We start from the raw sequence: 19941 nt of genomic DNA on the forward strand, positions 1-19941 counted from the left end.
AGTGTGTAATAATTCACAAAATGGATGTCTTGATTGCTGAGACACATCACCCAGAACACTTTATGCAATCTCCTTATTCACATTTCATAGTAAATGCATTAATACTAAAATCATGGTAGTTGTTCCACTTGAAACCAGCTTTCTTGTGCAAGAAAATTACTTTCAAATATGTTTTAGGAAGTAAATTTTATTTCTTATCATGGCTTATATATAATAGAAATATAAGCTCAACCAAGTCTGCAACACTAACACTTTATAAAAGTGATTAAATAAAATACCACATACATAGAGGCTAGCAATAAATGTCTGATTTCTACAATTAAACTGTATGTTGAAAATAAGCTACTCCCTACACAATCTGTAACATGTATAGTTATCATATGCACTGGATTACTTTTCCTTCATGCTGCTCTGTGTGAGGTCATTTGTTACTCTGGTATGCAGAGAAGTAATATTTCTCCTTTTCTGTCAAACCGGCTCCCTTGAATTCCTTTAAAAAGACCTCACTCCATCTGCCTGTTGTATTGGATGTCATGTTTTTACAACTTCAAGGCGGGGCATTATCGCAAAGAATTGCTGCAGAAAAGTTTTGAAGTACCTTTATCTCTGAACACTGTGGTGTTATTCTAATGTCCTTGGCTGTGTTGAGTATCTACGTACACCCTGGGCCCAAAGCCCAAATGGTGTTGCTGTGATGTAATCCTGCCCAGTGACTTGTAAAACAAACATACAGCTTTCAGTGTTTCTCCTCTAAAGGCTGATTTGACTTTGCCGAGACCAAACGGTGCCAGTGTCCGCCACTTTACTTATTATCCACACAAATGGCATTGTACCTTGTAACAGCTCTGCATGATATGATAGATAGTAGATATTAACCCCTTCTTATGTCTGGACCACATGCACACAAACTATGCTGCACACCGAGAATGTAATCCTGTAGTGCCATATATGGTGAAAACTTCACATAGTTAAGTATGAGTAAATCTTCATGTGTCTGACTGTCAGACAAAACATTTTTGTAAGTATGACATGACAATCATCTGATAAACCCCTGCGTTTTTTGTTTCCGTTTGCCGTTTTAAACCGATTCAATTGCAGATTCACTGATTAAATATTCACATTCCTTCATGACTGTACATGTCAAGTTGTTTACATGTCTGCAAACAAACTTGGTGCGACAGCAATCACTGGAGCAGCTAAAAAGTGGGGATAAACAAAAGAGGACAGATCACGGCTCCACCCAGAGATGAATAATCATTAATTACTTCCTCTGTCCGACTCAGAGCTGTGCCGATATTTCTGCAACAGCCAGAAAACAGACTTCCTTTGCCTATGACTGCGCTTCTTGGAAAGATTGAGCAACAGGGAACATGCCTGGCCCTGAGACCACTTTAAGGAACAAAAAGTAATGATTTTACAGAGACTTCTCACTCCTGATCAGCTGAGTGATGTCATCCAGACTCTCTTGCAAACCATCTCAAAGTTGGGAGGCAGGATATTCAAGAGTTGCAGGCTGTTGTTAGGATTTCTCAAGACAACACCCTTCGGTAGCTCTGGGAATGCATGTCATTTCAGTCTCCTTTGGGGTTTCCTGTCCGTTTATTGGCAGTTATTATGGTCACACTTTCCCTTTTTTTAACTTTTCTGGAACATAACCAGGGATTACATGTTTAGGGCTGTTTCCTCAATCTGTAACATAGCATTAGCACTGTTGGCTGCCTCATGTCTCAGTTAAAGAACAAATTCATACATAGGCAACATGAAACACTGCTTAAAACTGAGGTGTTAATAAACTAATTTGAATTAGTTATGTCGGCAAAGAGTCAAATTTGGTTCAATAACCCTGCCAACCTGAATTGTGTCTTTTTCATTTCCTTTTTTGGGAGCAGTGGATGCAACTAAACTCTGGGCCAATCAGCAAACAATCATAGTTCAGTGAAAGGCATAATATATAGCATCACTACTACTAGTCGATTTTTGGCTATTGAGAGGCAACGTCATCCAGAAAGTTCAACAGCTGCCAAGCTTTCCATGCTGACAAACGTGGAAAATCAGGAAACTATGATCAACAAGAGCCAAGGTTTTTTGTCTTTGGTCACGGAAAATTACTTTCAACCACCGGTGTCTAGTCAGCTGCTGACAGTGTGTACGCAGTAACATGCACTTAACATACTCAGTAATATGATTTAGATTTACAGTTTCATTTCACTCATGACAGTAAATACAAGAGTGTGGCTTTAGTTTACCAAACAAGGCCCTTAATTGTAGGCTTCAGATATTCTTGGTTGTGACAGACACTGTTAACACAATTACTGCAAAAGCTGAAGTTTGTGCAAATAAGTCAAAGTGCAACATGAGATGTCAATTAGAAGCAATTGATCTAGACTTCATACCAAATCCCAGACAACACCACCACAACTCCACACCCTCAACTCTTGTGATCTCATTTCCAGGCAATGAATGGCATGCAGGTATGCATGAGCTCTAATGATGCATAGTCCGGGTTGCCCACTTTCTAAATAAGCACACTTCTCACTCTACAAAACTGTTCCACTAGGCCAAGCCAATAGAGAGGCTATAAATGGAATGAAGCTGAATGTAGTTTTCAGTTATTATCTATAAGACACTGTCCTCGTGTCAAAGCTGTTTATTGTGCTGATAATACTGTTCAGGCTGACTAAGAGTGAGTTTTATCAATCACATACACATGTACATAGATCATAAAAACATTGCAAAACACATGGATATCACACTCACCCAGTAACTGGACTTTTTCTTTGTGTGTGTTTTTAAAGAGATATTGATGGCCAACTGTCACAACAAGAATGCTCTTTAAAGAACTTTCAGGAGAAGTATTGACGAGGATAATCACATGACACACTAAGTGCTTTGAAAGTAAAGCACTCAATGAAACACTATCTGTTTTGCTCAACTCTAACAACTATTAGCTCCCCTGTATTGGGCTACCTTAAATAGTAATAATAACACATCAATAACTATTTCAACCTCATCCTGCACTAAACAGAGGTGTGCTGTGTTGACAACATGTTCTTTTCTAATTGTGTTGGAGTTTTGTTTCTACTTGGTTTGGTTTGATTTGATTTTACTACGAGGATTACATTTATGTAGACTACAGTGCAACTTTCTCAGGCTTACTAAAGTTGAGAGTGGCATTAACCCTTGAATGTGGGAAACTTACTTCCATGCAGTGAACCCATCCGAATACCTACCAGCTTTTTGTTTTTGCCCTCATCCTCACTGGACTTCTTTTTAGAGGATTTATTCGGGTCCTCCCCACCGCTGGCTTGATCCATGTTGGCTTTAAGTTAGTTCCCCTCTTAAAAGACTTGATGTGACCTCCTCAAAAGTTGGCAAACTCCACCAGTAGGCTTGTAGCAACACTTGTACAGCAAACCATCCAGGTTAGGTCTTTTCAAAATCCATTCCGTTAAAAGGTAAAGAATAAATTCATGTTGACCGCTTCAAAATATTTCCCGAACGGTATCCAACAGTCGAGGAGGCTGCTTTTTAGGTGTGGTAGTATCCGTCCTGATGTGTTCCTTAGCAGCAAGTCACTTCTCACAGCGAGTAAAGGCTATCTGAAAATAATAGAACAATGAGTAACCAACATTTAATAGGTCTATCACAATGTTGTAGGGCGTTAAGTTGCACAAATGTTTGCTTTAACACGTGTTTTCCTTTTGCTAGTATGTAGGAGAGCAGACAGTGAAGACAGTAGCCTATATTGAGAACGATGAAACAGATGTAAACAAATACCGTATGTCAGACGTAACTATAAGCTGCTCGACAATAACCAAAAAAGATGTGTTTTTACACTTAAAGATAGAGAGCTCTGTGTTTGGAAACAGGCTAAATTGTGAGAAAGCAAACTTACAACCGTGTAACTTAGCTATAATGTAGTAGTAACCGACAAAATACATTTAACGGCAGCCAGGATGCTCTGACAGCTTTCGGCGGGTACTGACAAGGCCGTTATTTACCAGACATTACAGTCATTAATCAGAATTAATAAACAGTTGTTACAATAGTAACGTTAGAAAATCACCGTTGTTCTCTGCTTGGAATACTTTGCTATGCTGTAACGTTACAGTTAGCCAGGCTAGCATAAATGGACGACCGTTACCTCTCGGGACGTTATTTGTTTTAACGGACACAATACTACACAAGTATACACAGTACTATGCAATAAATTACAGTGTGACAAATAAATAACGTGTCAAAGAAAACTCACAAAATCCCATCCAGAGCTTACCTTTGCAACCAAACCTGAATACCAGGGCCCACCGTGATTCCGCCCACCCGGGTTCTGATTGGTCGTTGGGATGCGTAAAGAGTGGGGATTCCGGCAGTTATTGGTCCGATTGGCTGACAGTCACAAGGTCGCGTGGCGTCGGAGGGAAGAGGAGTGCTGTGACGAGGAGGTCAGTCTGATTTCACAGCAAGCGGATGGGATTCATCCAGTTGTAAGAATAGATGTAGCTCATGAGTGAATTATAAAAGGCTGACCGCGGTTAGGAAGCAGGGCGGGAATCCGCGGCAACGCAACACATCCTGTGTGTGCGTGTGTGTTTTTATCACACACAGACATACACTCTTTGAATGTGTGTCTGTATGAGTGATGATTAGCGAACTGAATGAACAGCTTTTGTTATTGTTATGTAAGTTAACTTATAGTTATCCAGTTATATAATAGAGTGCATCATGTGTGTGTGTATGTTTGCGTATAGGACAAATGTAGGCCTATATTTTTCTGGTTTTTGGTAATGCTTTATTTTACAGGCCTTTCAATTTTATAGCCTACAAATTTTCTGAGTAATTTGGAGGTATTTAAAGGACAGGTTTATGATTTTTCAAGTCTGTCTTAAAACAATAGTACGGTGGCAATATGAGCGCTGAAATAGGTTTTTCTGGCCTGTATCATTCCTCCTGTTCATACTGGCCATTGGAAGATCCCTTCATAATGCGCTTTTAATGTAAATGATGGGGACCAAAATTCACAAGCCTCCTTCTGTGCAAAAATGTATTTAAAAGTTTATGCTAATATGAAGCTTCAGCCATCCAAATTAGTCAAATAAGTCAATATCTTTCAACATTACAGTCTTTTTAGTGCAACAATTTTGTTGCACTTATAGTGACAAGCATAGCTGTCGTCAACTCAAGTAAAACATTATCTGTCACTTGAACCCCCCCACCCCACCCCCACCGAAAAAAACCTCCCATATTTTGAAACCTAAATGTTGGCAGGTATGGAGAAAATGTTTCCAGTGATTGGACCAAAGGCCTAATTGTCAAGATCCCCAAGAAAGGAAACCTCCAGAAATGTGATATCTGACTTGGGATCATGCTTCTTTCCATCCTCAGCAAAGTCTTCTGTAGAGTTATCCTGAACAGAATTAACAGTGCCATTGACAACAAACTCTGTGAGGAACAGGCTCTTTTCTGGACAGGCAGATGTTGCATGGATCAAATATTTGCTCCTCAAAACATCATAAGAGCAATGCAGTGAGTGGAATGTCCCCTTGTTTGTTAATTTCATTGACTTCGGAAAGGCATTTGATAGCAATCACCATGAAGATTCTGCAGTCTTATAGAATCCCCCCTAAGTCTCACTAATGGGGAAGTTTTATGATCACTCTGAGTGGTTCCCTGTAAAATCTGGAGTATGCCAAGTCTGCATTCTTTCCCCCATTCTCTTCCTGACTGTCATCAATGGGATTATGTGAAAAACAACTGCTGACAAACATCAAGGCATCCAGTGGACCCTCTCTAGCCAGCTTGAAGATCCTGACTTTGCTGATGATCTTGCTGTCATTTCCACAAATGTAAAACATTTGCAAGAAAAAAAAGATCGACTCACCAAGTATGCTCAACAAACAGGCCTCCTCATCAACACCACCAAAACCCAAGTGATTTCCATCAACACCAACACACATGCATGCATCACTATCAATAATGAGCCACTTGAAGTTGTTGATGACTTTGTGTACCTGGGAAGTCTGATTGGTTAGGACAGTGGTGCCCAAAAAGATATCTAGTGCAGACTTGGGAAAGCTTGCAGCACCTACACAAGACTCCATAACATCTGGAGGTCCAACACCTACAACCTCAAAACTAAGATCTGCTTGTATAACACCTTGGTCAACCATATGGGGCTGAGTGCTTGGGAATAACCAAATGTGACATGAATAAAGTCAGCTCATTCCACAATGATTGTCTGCAAAAGATCTGCTGTATATTCTGGCCTAATAAGACATCAACTAAGGAACTCTACATAAAGACTGGCTGCCAAAACGTGATTTCAGAAATTAAGCACCATTGTCTAAGATGGCTTGGACACATACTACAAATGCCCCCAGAGTGGATCCCCAAAGTGGCCCTCAAATGGACAAAACCAGGAAAAAGGAAATGAGGCCAGCCAAATGGGTCTGACTCACTCATTGAGGTCACTGATTTTCAAGTCTGGAAATTAAATACAGGGCTCCTCTTCACTGAAACTAGAAGTTATTTAATGCTTTCTTGTTCCGTTTTATTTTACTGAAGAAACATTCAGGAACCGCATTCACAAGATTGTAACATTTCTTTCTCTAGAATGAATGTCCTAATGTTTTCTAGAAATAAGGTGCATTTTTCATGGAGTCAGCACATGATTCCTGAGTACAAATGCAGGAGTTGCATGAGTTTGGAGATGTTGTTTTGGCTTTAGTGTCACTGGCAGAATGATGGTCTTACTCTCAAACTGATGGATCAAGAAAGCTTTAACGGACACTTCAAGAGAGCTCATGCCTTTGTCAACCTGGTGCTAAACAATCAAAAAATACAATATTGACCCTTTTGTTGGGAAGACAGAAGCAGAATGATTTGTCACTGCTTATATAGTTTGTATCCAGTTGTCTGATTGCTCCACAGACACCAGGAGGAAAAGTAATTTAACCTTCCTGTTGTGTTCAGATCAAAACAAATTTGCACATTTATTCTGTAATAAAGGTGTTTTCTTTCATCAGATTGCCAAGAAGTGTCATGACACCCTTCACACTAGGTATCCGAATGCATAATGATGAGGAGATTGAATAATATTTCTTTCTATTTTTCTTCCATAGCTTCCCTCCTGGGAAATCAAACATTGCAAACTAAATATTAAGACCGAAACAAATGAGATCTCACATCCGCTTTCAGTCACATATTCACACTTGCAACATTTCCTTCTCTCTTACAAATCCCACTTCTCCAATCAAGAAAACAAACATTTGAACCAAAACATTAGTTCTGAGAAGAAACACAATATTGTATCCAGCCACAACATGTCCAAACACTGATCAGTGCTTGTTACTTTGGTCTATAAATAAGTTGTCTCTGTCTGGCTCACGGTGTCATACTGTTACATGTGACCACAGTGTGCACACAAGTAACTATAAATGAGACCTCTGATCTCGATGAGGATGAGAAAACGGAGCCTGAAGAAATGGAGCCTGAGTCTCTAGTCTCTAAAATAACGGACAACACTGAAAAAGATCAGAACCAGGAGTCAACTTTAAAAAAATCCACAGCCTAGCAGCTTTGTGAGGCTGTAATGGTCATTGTATAGAATCTAAAACTGTTTGATAGATAAACCAAAGCAATGGACTAATTTTGACCTGATGATGGTGCTAAATTAAGAGTCAGGGGATCACCAAAGTTCACAAAGACCATGAACATCAGCACCACAACTAACATTTAATTCTGAACCACAAATGCCAACCACATGGTGGCATTAGAGGAAAGTAGGGTCATTAGGATTCATCCTCTGGGGAACATTAAATTTGTACTAATCCATCGCTTGAACAGATATTTTACTGTATAAGTGAATTAAATTTTTAGGTGCTGCTGGTGCTTAACAGTAAGTTAGGGGATCACCAAAATCATTAGGATTCACCATATGGGTACCATGAATATCTGTGCCAAATTTCATGGCAATTTTTTTTGGCTTGTAGTGTTATTCTGTACTATCTTAGCCTAGTGTCTTTAAAGTGTGGAGGGATATTGACCCAGCCTGAAACCAAGGGAAGCAACATATGAGGAGCCTCTTCCTAGAGTAGCTGAAGAGATCTCTGGCGGCTCCAATGACGACAGCATCTTCCATGCACAGGAGCCTTGGCCAGTATGGTGAGAGACGCACGGTGAGGGAGGAACATCCTGCATGTTCACTGTGTCCACTTGGCAAAAGAAATACTAAGAAAAAAAGGAAATGTCCGCTCTGCGCCATGTGCCAAACATGCAAAACGTTCATTTGCAAGATACATGTTGCCTCATTCTGCAACTCATGTAAATTAACTACCACAAAATTAAACAACTCACGCAACCACCCACACACCTGCAGCTATTATACTAAATGAAAATGACAGCAGACAGAGGAAAAGACAGTTCATTATTCTGCACAAGGGATGGAGATTTAACAAGTTAAATGAGGCTGTTTATTGTATGTTAATCCATTTTACAAGTTCAGTACAACACCCTGCAAGGATGTTTACGGGATAAATGTTCATATGAAACTGCTCTGAGGGAAAGTATTTATCCTTCAGATTGTTAATAGTAAGTCATACAGACGGAGTGTGAAATATTGTGGGAGTAAGTTGCACTGATTACTTCAAATGGCACTGAATATGTACAGTATGTTACTCCAGTAAACTGTTTTCTAAAAACATGCTAACCATTTCACTGTCTGTCTTTCACTTTCCTCTGTATGACATTATATTTGAGTCCAGCTGCTTGAAACAAGCGTCTCCAAACATTTAAATAGGTCATTCTGCTTTCCATCTGTCCATGTTGGAGTAACATCACCCACTATTGGGTCTTTTACAGTAAAGCACTGTTGCTGTTTGGGCATGAGATGAGAGACACAGAACATAAAACCCATGTTGAGCTCAATGACACGAATGACAGATCTCCACAAACACTGCACAACTAAGTTTCAACATCAATGATTTTATTTGTCAATATTTTTCAATAAATTAATCAGTATCATGAACACAATCACCACAATATGTCTGGTACATAACATTTCCTATTTCTTTTGAACAGGTAAACACAACAACAAACAAAACAAAGAAAAATAACATGCAGTGCTGATGCAGCTTCATACTCTTCAGCTTGTAAATAACATCTTGCATAGTTTGTTGCTATTGTTCCTCTAATGCCTCTAGTTCCTCAGTGTTACAGTAACAACCCTGGTGATTCTGATTCTATTTTTGGTAGCTATACACTGGAGTCAAGATCCACTCACCAGGTCTATAATTAATACAGCTGCTCTGTGCTGTATGTGGGACATCATTGTCCCAAGAGTCATTTGGCCAGTCTGAGATGACTGGCTATGGCCCTGAAAAAATACAATCTCCCTAATAAATATGAATGTCTGAATAATTATTTCTCTTCAAATTAATGTTGTTAAATGCTTTTCCATTGGTATCAGTAAGGACTTGTTAGATTTTGCTGACACACTGTATATTTGAAACTGTCACCATATTTATTTAAAAGCTGTTGGTTGAAGATAGTTGGAATAACATTTCCTGTTATAATACAGTGCACTCTGGTGTTACGAGAAAAAAAGTGTAACTGAATATGATGTTTGAGTCCAGTAATTATTTCAATCTTTAATTCTACCAGTAATTCCCATACTTCCATTCACATCCTATTTAGCACTTGAGCCGAATAGCCCCTACTGAACCTCCCAGCATGCTTTTCACTTGTTATGCAGAGCCATTCCTCTCCTATTACAATATTGCAAGACTTAGAAAGATATGAGGCTGTCGTAGGCAGCTATGGCAAAGAGTGCTGTGTTTGGACCTGAGAGATGAAAGAGAAATGACTTGTAAATTATTCATTGCCCTCCCACTGTACTACAAGGCAGCACTACACTCTTCTCTAGTCTGGCAGAGCTACTACCAACTTAGGGTAAACTCTACTCTGTCTCTTTAGCACTGCTAAACTCTGACTGGACATATTCTTCTTGTAGAATAAGTACTATTAGAACATTCTTCTCCTATTTTGCTTATCGCTTTTGCTTTTGTCCCCTCAGAAGTAAATTGACTCAAATTATATTGGATAAATATTTGTAGCTCTGATTATAATGTAACTGATTTTTTATCATACACTCTCTAATTCTGCTACTTTTTCACATTTGAACATAAATATTTGACACAGATAATTATGGAAAGAAGTGAAAGAAGCAACCAATGGGTTGTATAACCCTGACATTTTGCTACTTTTGCCTCTTTTGCATTTGTCATTCAGACAACAACTCCTCTTTTGTGTGTAATGTTTATTTTAAATAGCTTCATTTCAAAAAACCCAAGAAACACATTGAAAAGGGTGCAAGGACAAGAAACACTTTCATTGTGCCTCTGTTAGCTACAAACATTAATGAAAACTGCCAAGAGATATTTGTATACAGTATCTTCCTGTAAAGGCTGGTTTATCTGTTACCATGGTAGCCAGCTACATGAGTATGCTATTGAAAGGACACTTGAAAACATTAGTCATGTGACAACATGGAGAGATCTGTTTGAGAGGAGCATGTCACCACTCAATGGTATGCAAATTCAGTAGAAACGGTGTAATGTAATTTCTATGGTCCGCAGCACACCAGATGAAGTGGCATCAGAGATTATGAACGATATCCTGTTCAAATCAGTCTAAGTATGACCTCATGCATAAAGACCCTTGCTTGACCTCTATACTCACTCTACCCAGTGCTCTAAGACTATGCTTACATCAGCTAAGAGAATGACAGGATATGTAGATCTAGGAATGTGGAGCAGTTGTGTGGTAAAGTTATTACTTAACAAACAAGGTTATTTAAAATTAAGACATGACATGTTAAATTGCTATTAAGTCGAGAAAGTAACATTATTACTCCAGCACACCCCTTAATAACACACTGGGGGGGGGGATTAAAGGTTTGTGTTGAGATTGTGCTGTTTCTACCGCCAATCAGCCGAAGAACTGTAAGATAAAACAGAGGTAATAGCATTTATATTAAACTACTTGTCTTGCAGGTTATTCCAGTACACCCCAGAGAGTTTTGCACTGACTGTGATTGTTAGAGGAGCATGACATGTTTGATCGAATCATACGTTTCACTTACTGAAAAATCGACACCACCAACTTTATTTCAATTGACGTAATCTCAGTGAAGAGACAGTTTACTGAGCTTGAATGCAGCAGGCTGCACGTCCCAGTTAGCAGTTCCAAAGTCTAGCCCGAAAACAAGAATTCGTCAAGTCTTTCCCATCAGCTTACTTTTATAGACTAACATTTACTGAATGATATTTTATCACTTACCACAGGAATATACATTGTCCAGATGTTTAACATATGGCATTAGCATTTTATGCATGTCCTCAGGCTCATCCTGTAGACGAGTGAGGTTATGATTTGTTTGTGTTATTCCAGAGAAACACCAACAGCACAGCCACCCGAAGGGACCTACACCCTGTTTGAGTAGTTCTTTAAAAATACGCCATTACTCACTTACCCTCTGCAGTTGTCCTCAGGCAATTTCACTTGATCCTTGAAAGCCTTTGGGAGCAAAGGAACAAGAAAAGGACAATTAGGGACTCACGGCTCAGTCTCACAGTGCAAATATTTAGTAAAGCATGTATCTGCACAAAACATGCAGATACATTACTAGAAGCTTCTAAATGTGTATTTTGTCGGATAGTATCGAACATACCTGGATTGAGCACAAATTATTCCCAGAATTTATTGTGATAGTTGATGTTGGGTTTGTTTGGTTATTAGACCTTAGGTTACAGTGCTCTACATGTGTATCACAATCTAACTTGATTTCATATTTCAGTATAGTACATTACAGCAGGAAAACTAAAATCATACTGAGAAGTTCAAGCAACACTCAAATGACCATGTAACTGTGTTTTAACAGATGCCTGCATTGGAACACAACTTGGTGGTCCTGTTGTTTCCCCTTTGGGGTCAGGATGTTCAGTTTGAACAGGCATAAGTGGATGGCAATTAATGTGCACAAACCAAGCAGTAAACAACTTGACTTGCCATCCGTAAACAGCTTCACCATGAGAAAGACCCATTGTTCAGGTCTGGCAGCAAATGAAGTACAGGGCATACTCCACAGTTTCCTTTAAAAAAGCTGCAGAGACAGGTATTACACTGTAATTGCTTGCAAGGGAGCAGCATAAAAGCTCAGTACCTTGCAGTACTACTGCTTAGTACTCCTTTTCAAGGGCTTAAAAAGACCCCGTAGGGGTACTGTACTTCTATTAAGGATGTGATTTAGGGAGATGTAATACCCAGGACTGACCAAGTCCCAAGTCACTGTTAGGGAGAACCTATGTTCCTGAAAATACCTCCAGTCATACATTTCATGAATAATTATGTGAAGCCTCCTTAATTAGAAATCATTCAGTGCTCAGCATTATTGCCAAAATCACCTTGTAATTAAAATGCCAATTTAGTCAGGATGTAATTGTTGCAACCTGGAGTGCCTGAGATGAGAAAGAAAATATATTAGTAATGCCACCCAATTCAAAAAATACTTGGAATTCAAGTAGGCACATCAGACTGGGTCCAGAATACAAGAAAAAGTTTTTATATACAAACTGGATCATACATAAAGTCTCTTTACAAGCACAGACCATAGCATTAAGGTTGTCAAATAGGCCAAATTCCTAAACCCTAAATTATATTTTTGGTTCTCAAATCATACAGTATGCATTAATATCAACTGCAGCCATTTAGCATTAGTTATTTTTCTCCATTCTCAATCATTTGCATGCCTGTACTTGGTATGCACACTGCTGCACCATAAAATTTATTACTCATTATTACTTATTTGGACATCATTCCCGGAGCTGGGGGTTTTCCCCTACAGACATGCGCAAAGCATGCTCAAGGGACTAACTTTTGCTCCCCTTCCCCTTTCCCCAAAGTTAGGTTGTAAATAAATAGGCAATAAATGAAAAATGCAAAGAAATATTTTCCTCTGAAGTTCTTCCCTGCACCATACAGTCTCCCCCCTCACTCAGGAACCCGGTGACTATGTTCCCCTGAACCAAAGCATTTAGCCTTCAAATGCTCCACCAGACCCAAAGTAGAAGAAAGTGGCTGCAGAGTCAGATTTCATGTTTGATTATAAACCTGAGAATGTCAAGCCAGGACTCAATGAAAAAGATTGTAATTTGTGATCAACTGAACCACATCGGTGCTACATTAAATCACTCACAATTAGAAAGCTTAACCTTTGCTGCTGAAACCTTTAAAAGCTCAAAATGATAGATTTGGGCACATCATCATAGTTTTGTTCTGCAGAAGGCCAAGTAATACAGTACTATATAATTTTTTCTTTTTTTATATGGCATATATATTTCTGATTTAAATCCACACATAAGAGATCCCACACAATGTAAGATGGCACTTAGCAATATTTCCTACATGGAAATATAAGTAACACATAATACACATTTCTAGATGGAAAAGATATACCTCTCTTCATTGGTCTTGAGTGTGTTTGAGCCTCTTGGTAGCAATGTCTAAATGTGTGTAAGAGATCATACAACATACAGCATCTCCAAAATAGATAATAGAAACCAGAGTTAAATATTAGTGCACTGATCTGAAATTCAAAGATGCAGAGAATGCGCTGTAAAATCAGTAACAAAATAGTACACATACAGGGCATAAAACAGCATATGACTGGTTACTCAAGCACAGATCCAACGAATTCCACAAGTGTAGTTGAACCTGAGCCCATAATGCAGTTCCACAGTGCTTCTCTTCTGGGTGAAGGAGCATTCTTCCATTCAGGACCAGAGGACCAGTGTGATCCAGATCCAGTGATTGATACTACATTCCTCTTCCTGTCATAAATAATATATAGCCCTACTGTACCAGACTTTGAGAAAAAGGTTGATTTCCTGAGATATGAAATGCATTTTCAGGGATACTTGGCAAAGTTTCTTCTACAAGTTTAGAGCTGAAACAGATTCTCTGCATTTCTTTTAATGCTTTGGCAAAGAGACAACTGCCAAACTGTATCATGTATAAGAAATGGGATCAATAATTGGACGGAAGGCATAGAAGAGGATATCAGTTTTTTGATCAAACTGCATTTAATTTTTTTTCAACCTCCATTTATTCAGTGGAATTCAGGGGAATTTCAATCTCTTTTTCAGGAAAGCCCTGATCACACTCACACAGTTATATATTCATACTTGGAGACTGCCCAGTACAACCACAGTCTGATCTGCCGGCCACTGAGCAGCTCCAATGGAGCAGTTGGGGTTAAGGGCCTTGTTTAAGGGCACCTCAGTGTTGGTAATGAGGGAGGGGCAAGTGCTGCTTCTTCACTTTCCCTACCCAGATTTATCCTGCCGGTCCGGTGGACTGAGCCAGCGATCCTCCAGTCACAAGCTCGCTTCTTTAACCTTTAGGCCACCACTGTCCTAATTATCATGAATGTCAACAACTGAGTAGCAGGGATAAGAAAAACGACAACTGCTTTGAGGGTTTTCTGTTTATTTGAGGGTCTTTTTTATCACTATTGGATTCTTGACATTTCTTTAGGAAACAACTAATTGGAAAAATAACTAAAGTCATTATTTTTAAAACAAGTTCTGATAACCATTTCTTCTAGCGTTTTAAGTACAAATATGTGTAGCAGGTCAAGCAGCATAACTGTTCACTTAACCTTAAAATAACTGAAAACAACAAACAAAATAATAAATGGAAGTTACAAATGCAACTGTTGTTCTTTGAATTATGAATACAATCTATTGCTTTGCTAATAGAATCCTGGGAATATTACACATTCCCAGGTCAGGTCATTGTGAAGACAGAACCTACACCTGGGACCAGGGGTCATGTAGGGTCAAGTCGCATTAGCATTATAAGACTAACAAAGTCATGAGTGATGCTCACCAGGCTAAATGAGGTGAGAGTTGTTGATAAGACTGTTGCTGCCACATCGTGCTAGGCAGCAACATGAACTCCATAAAAACAGGCAAAGATGCACAGTGACGCCCTATACGAAAAAGCACAAATCTCTGTTAGGTGCCAGCACAGGCTCACATTGTAGTTCAGCAAACTGCTACCCAGCTTGGTCCACCTGCACAGTGCTCACCAGTGCCTCCTGAGCCTGCTGAGCAGCTGGGCAGCTAGGCCAAACAACTGGTTTGGAACCACTGAGATGGACTGGAGAGTCTCTGTCAACACATCGACAGGGGACAGAGGCATCACTGAGGGCCTGACCTGAAGAGTACCTTTGAGTTGTGACAACAAATAACCAAACCATCTCTGTATGAGGAGTTTCATTTGTAATTAATACCACATCTGAGACTAGGAACAGCTAGCATCAGTCCTGAGATCCTGAGAGAAGTAAAAGTTTCAACTAGTGGCGCTGATTCAGCCTGTTGACTCCTGTTTTAGGCATAGCAGCCAAGGCTGTGGAGGAACAAAGAGTCTCATCTGAATCTCTGGTTCTCTTAAATATTAGGCTTTGGGGGAGGTACAGTGAATGTTGGATGCTATACTTGTAGGTGTAGTTGTGACAGGCTTCTTCCAATCATGAATGCTTGAATTGCTATGTGAAAATTACTGTTGATTGTTTATAGTTGAGAAGAGGAGCTGAAAACAGCTTGTTGCGGGCTCTGTGAAAGAGGAGAAATGCACTAAGCCTCAGGTTACAAGGTAACAGCAATTGACCATTGGAAAACAATTTGGACGTGCTTTTGTGAGACAGCAAATGCGAGAACACAGAGGGAATGGATTATTTGATGATTGAGGGGTTTTCATAGTAGGCGTAAATGGTGGTTGATGACACATGAAGTAGAACAGAAGGAATGGATAAACTAATAAAGCAGGAAACAGAATCTCTGCAATCTAAGTCTATAGAGCTCATTCAAAAGACCCATGAAATTGATATCCAAATAAAAAGTCCTTAACTTTTAATTAAATGTTTTGTTAGTTAAATGAATTAAAGGCCATATAGATAGCATAACAGATTACCCACCATGGATGCAAATCAAGGCATGCCCAAAGCACTTTTTTCTGTAACACATAGAGACACACACATACACCATACACCCACACTCCTATCATCAAAATCGGACAAAAAGTCCAATTGCCTCCCCCAACAAATTCCCCGTTTTTAACAACTTACAAAGTGAAAAAAACCTTCACTGAAACCGATCAATTTGCTCCCACACCAGTGGGAATTTCATTTTCAGTGTGTCTACGTGTAGGTTAAGTAATTGCAAAATGCCACCCTCTGACCATGTTGTGTCAAATTCAACAGATATGTTATGATACCGCCGTCTATTTTGGGATCTTCAAACTGAGTCACACAGAACCCCACCTCTGCTTCTCCGGTGTGGAGAAACAGCAGGCTGTGGGTTTTCACTGCTAACTGAGGGAGGAAGGGGGCAGCTCTGGGACAGGAAACACAGGCAGATTTCCCTGGTGGGAAGCCCTATTAGTCTGTCACACATTTACAGAAGAAAAACACAATGGGGGCTGCAAACACAGAGCTGAACTCCTGGTTGGAGATCCCCTATAGACGACAATAATAATCTCAGTATATACACGTTACATCCAAGAACATTTACCCTTCTAACTTTAACTTGTCAGAAAACTGAATTAATCAATAACTCCTATTTATTTGAAATATTTGAGAAACATTTTGGTTTGTGTAAAATTATTCAGTAATTGAATTTAAAATAAGTTCACTAATGGACCAAACACCATGTTGCTTGTATTTTATGACAGTTTAAAATCTATAAATTTATGTCTGAATTACAAGTAGCCATTGACCAGTGGACAAGAATATGTACGGTCTTTTTCATAATTTTATAAGCATCTAATTACAACATAACATGTGTTCCAGTGTTTCATATCTAGCTGAATAAGACTTACTTGGTGATTTCAGTCTGATGTTGTGTTTGTTCTGCTCAGTAGCATGTACATGTTTAAATCATGGTACCAATGATTCAGCTTGATGTTGAGGGAAAGTCTCCTCATCTAACCCCTTTGCCAATTTACAATATCAAAGGAACCATATCACCTTCTTGTGTGGGAGTCAAGGAAGAACCAGAGATTCATGATTCAGTCTTGAAGTGCATCAACTTTGACCAAAACCAGACCGAACCACTTATGACCCCATCAACTTTCCAACCCTCCCTTTTCATAACATTGCTTCAAGCTCCCTCCCTACATTCACCATACTTCCTGCATACCTAAAGTACAATTCTGTGTAAGCCTATCTGCGTGGTCCAGTGGGACTGCATGTGTGTAGTACAACAGTTGGTTTTCAACAGACACCATTGCCTTGGCTATCTGATCTTACAGTGGGAGTGCAGCTCAGCTCCTATCCGCAGTCATTTACTGCTGCTCCATTTCAATTATACAGTGCTGATTGGCTTTGCTTGCATGCTGCAGTCCCAGAGGGTTCTTCTAGGCAAACAAAGCATTGTAACAGAATACTCTGTGACCCCGGCTTTCTCATAGCGCTATATCTGACAACGGAAAAACTACAGAATGACTCACTCTGAGAAAATGATTGAAATTATGTATTATAAGTGATAAAAGAAAGGATGAATTCCTAAAGTAAGATATAGCATACACCGTACACTGTGTTTAAAGTGGTTACATTTTCATCTAAAGTCACGATCAAGGGAGAGTGAGAGTCAGAAAGAGAGTGAGATACTGAGAAAAAGAGAGAGAAGGGGAATATTTCAGACCTACTGTGATCTGGCCGAAGGCTGTGATGTGTATGTGCAATTATCAGCGATCACTGTCTCTCACTTCTAAGATCCTTCAATCGGGCAGGGGAGAGGGAACACACTGGGATGGATCATTGATAACAACCTCCATCAGAAAATGGACACTGCAGTGCAGGATTTTCTCATTTCCATGGGATACCACATTAAGATGAAGTGCTTTTCTGAGTTACTGCCTAATTGTTTTGGTACAAGATGAAGACAAAACAATCTAAGTAAGCTACGTGAAGAGGCATTTGAAGAACTACAACTGAGGAAAATGGACTCTCTTGTCTGTTTGTGGTTTATATTAGTTTCCCTCAAGGGCGAGACATAAGACCACACACCTGAATTGTTTCAACTTAATTGCAGGTTCCGACTGTCAGCCAAGTACCCATATCTTATTTTGTTTAATTAGGAATAATTGCATTGAGCCAACATGTACCGTCAGTTGTAATGTTTATTCATCTGGAGGGTGGTATTTTACAAGGAGTAACAAAGAAAAACAAATATGATGCGAGTCGTGATGATCAGCGCCATCTGCTATTATAGATGTTGTGTGATCCATACAAACATGCTGCTGAATGACAACAGATCGGTGGTTAACCAACAGTGACATCTAGAGGTTTGATACAAAACTATATATCTCATCATTTCCAAACAATGCCTCGTGCCATTTGGACAAAATCGTCTGATGGCTATGCTGCATAGAGTATTCATTAATGCAAAATCTGAAAGCCACTTTACAGGGGAAACAGATATGAAATCCAAAAAAAACAACAACATGGACAATCCAGTTGCATTAATTTTGCTTGTGGCTGTGGCCATCCAATTAGTCACGCACCACTGTAATATGGTGATCAGTGGGGGCTCGAAGGCAAGAAATAACAACATAGATGGCTTCATGAGGCATGGCAGACCAATTGACAACCATTTACCATCGAATTACATTGCTCTGCAAGGTCAACAGCTCTGTGTGGGGAGCTTTGGAAGGAAGAAATTTAAAAGTAATCACAAAAACAGTGCAGGAAATTGAACAAATATGAATGTATACATTTATTATTATCTATACTGTGTAATAGTTCCTGAAATTACTAATCAATAAATACTGGGAGAAATATTCCCCCAGGAATATATGAGTGAGAAATTAATTAATTAGACCTTCGCCACATTCTTTTGAAATGTAAACAACTCCTACTGTGATGTTTCTGTGCTGCCTACAAACATCTAACACAAGCTAACAGGCACGATGGGCGGGGTTAGCTTGTCGTGCCAAACCACATTTGATTAGGTAAATTTATGTAAATGCCCTGGAGTTCAAGATGAGTCATCAAGATATTGCAACATTTCACAGGATGAGAAAAGAGAGGGATTCTAATATAAAAAACATTATTTTAAGAATTATGTTTTGACATATATTTGTCTATATATGTCAAATGAATTTCAACCCAATTTTATGCAGTTGCAGCTTCTTCTCAAAGTATGAAACTTCTCATTCTACTATTACGACCCATTCATCCACTTTGCCCCATAGGCAGGTCAAGGATGGTATTCAACATTTGTTATCATCCATTTGGTGCAGGTTTAGGTTGGGGGAGTGAGACTGGTAAATTGTGCTTCTTGTCAGTGTTCCCAGCAGGTAGAATGGTACTGTTTAAGGAGCACACAGTGCCCTCAGCAACCCATTAGGATTAGACCGTGTGTCCCCTGTCAGCACTATCATACCTGAGCTAAAGCGTATTCCTGAGAAAGCAAGGTAGTAGGCCCAGCAGTGGAGGACCTTGCTTTTCAAGATACTCACTAGCTCCAGCAGCCCCCATACAGGCCTCCCCCACTCACTGTTCCCTTCCTCTTTTATCTCCCACTTCTAACAAAACACTGTGTCTAACTTACTGCCATTCTTGCTTCTCACCCCATACAGCATTTTACTGCTTTGGGGAAGCAAGGAAGAGGTCCTCAGTGTGAAATAGATGTGCAATCACAGCCCTTTCCTTGAAGGTTATTACCCACACTCCTTGGCTTTTCTTCACGGCCACCGTGAAGCCGATGGGGGGAAATGACAATGGTCAGGTTTGTTGAGTCAGAGCATTAAACCACAAGCAGGAGAAATAGCTTTGACACTACAGGCTCTTCAAATCACCACACTGAGCCACCTAAATGCCAC

The 19941-nt window shown here is 39.5% G+C and overlaps 1 protein-coding gene across 1 annotated transcript in view; it reads right to left on the reverse strand.

Moving 5' to 3' along the window:
- The window catches only part of diaph2 (diaphanous-related formin 2), a 382189-nt gene extending 377369 nt beyond the window's left edge, over window positions 1-4820 (reverse strand). The window contains exons 1-2 of the mRNA XM_042418197.1: window positions 4274-4820; window positions 3231-3599 (exon numbers count right to left, since the gene is read on the reverse strand). Of these exons, the coding sequence (XP_042274131.1) occupies window positions 3231-3314 (84 nt within the window). The 5' untranslated portion in view covers window positions 3315-3599; window positions 4274-4820. The remainder of the gene's footprint in view (window positions 1-3230; window positions 3600-4273) is intronic.
- Window positions 4821-19941: the final 15121 nt, after the last annotated feature.

This window comes from Thunnus maccoyii, chromosome 8 (genome assembly GCF_910596095.1).
Source record: "Thunnus maccoyii chromosome 8, fThuMac1.1, whole genome shotgun sequence".
NCBI classification, from domain to species: domain Eukaryota; kingdom Metazoa; phylum Chordata; class Actinopteri; order Scombriformes; family Scombridae; genus Thunnus; species Thunnus maccoyii.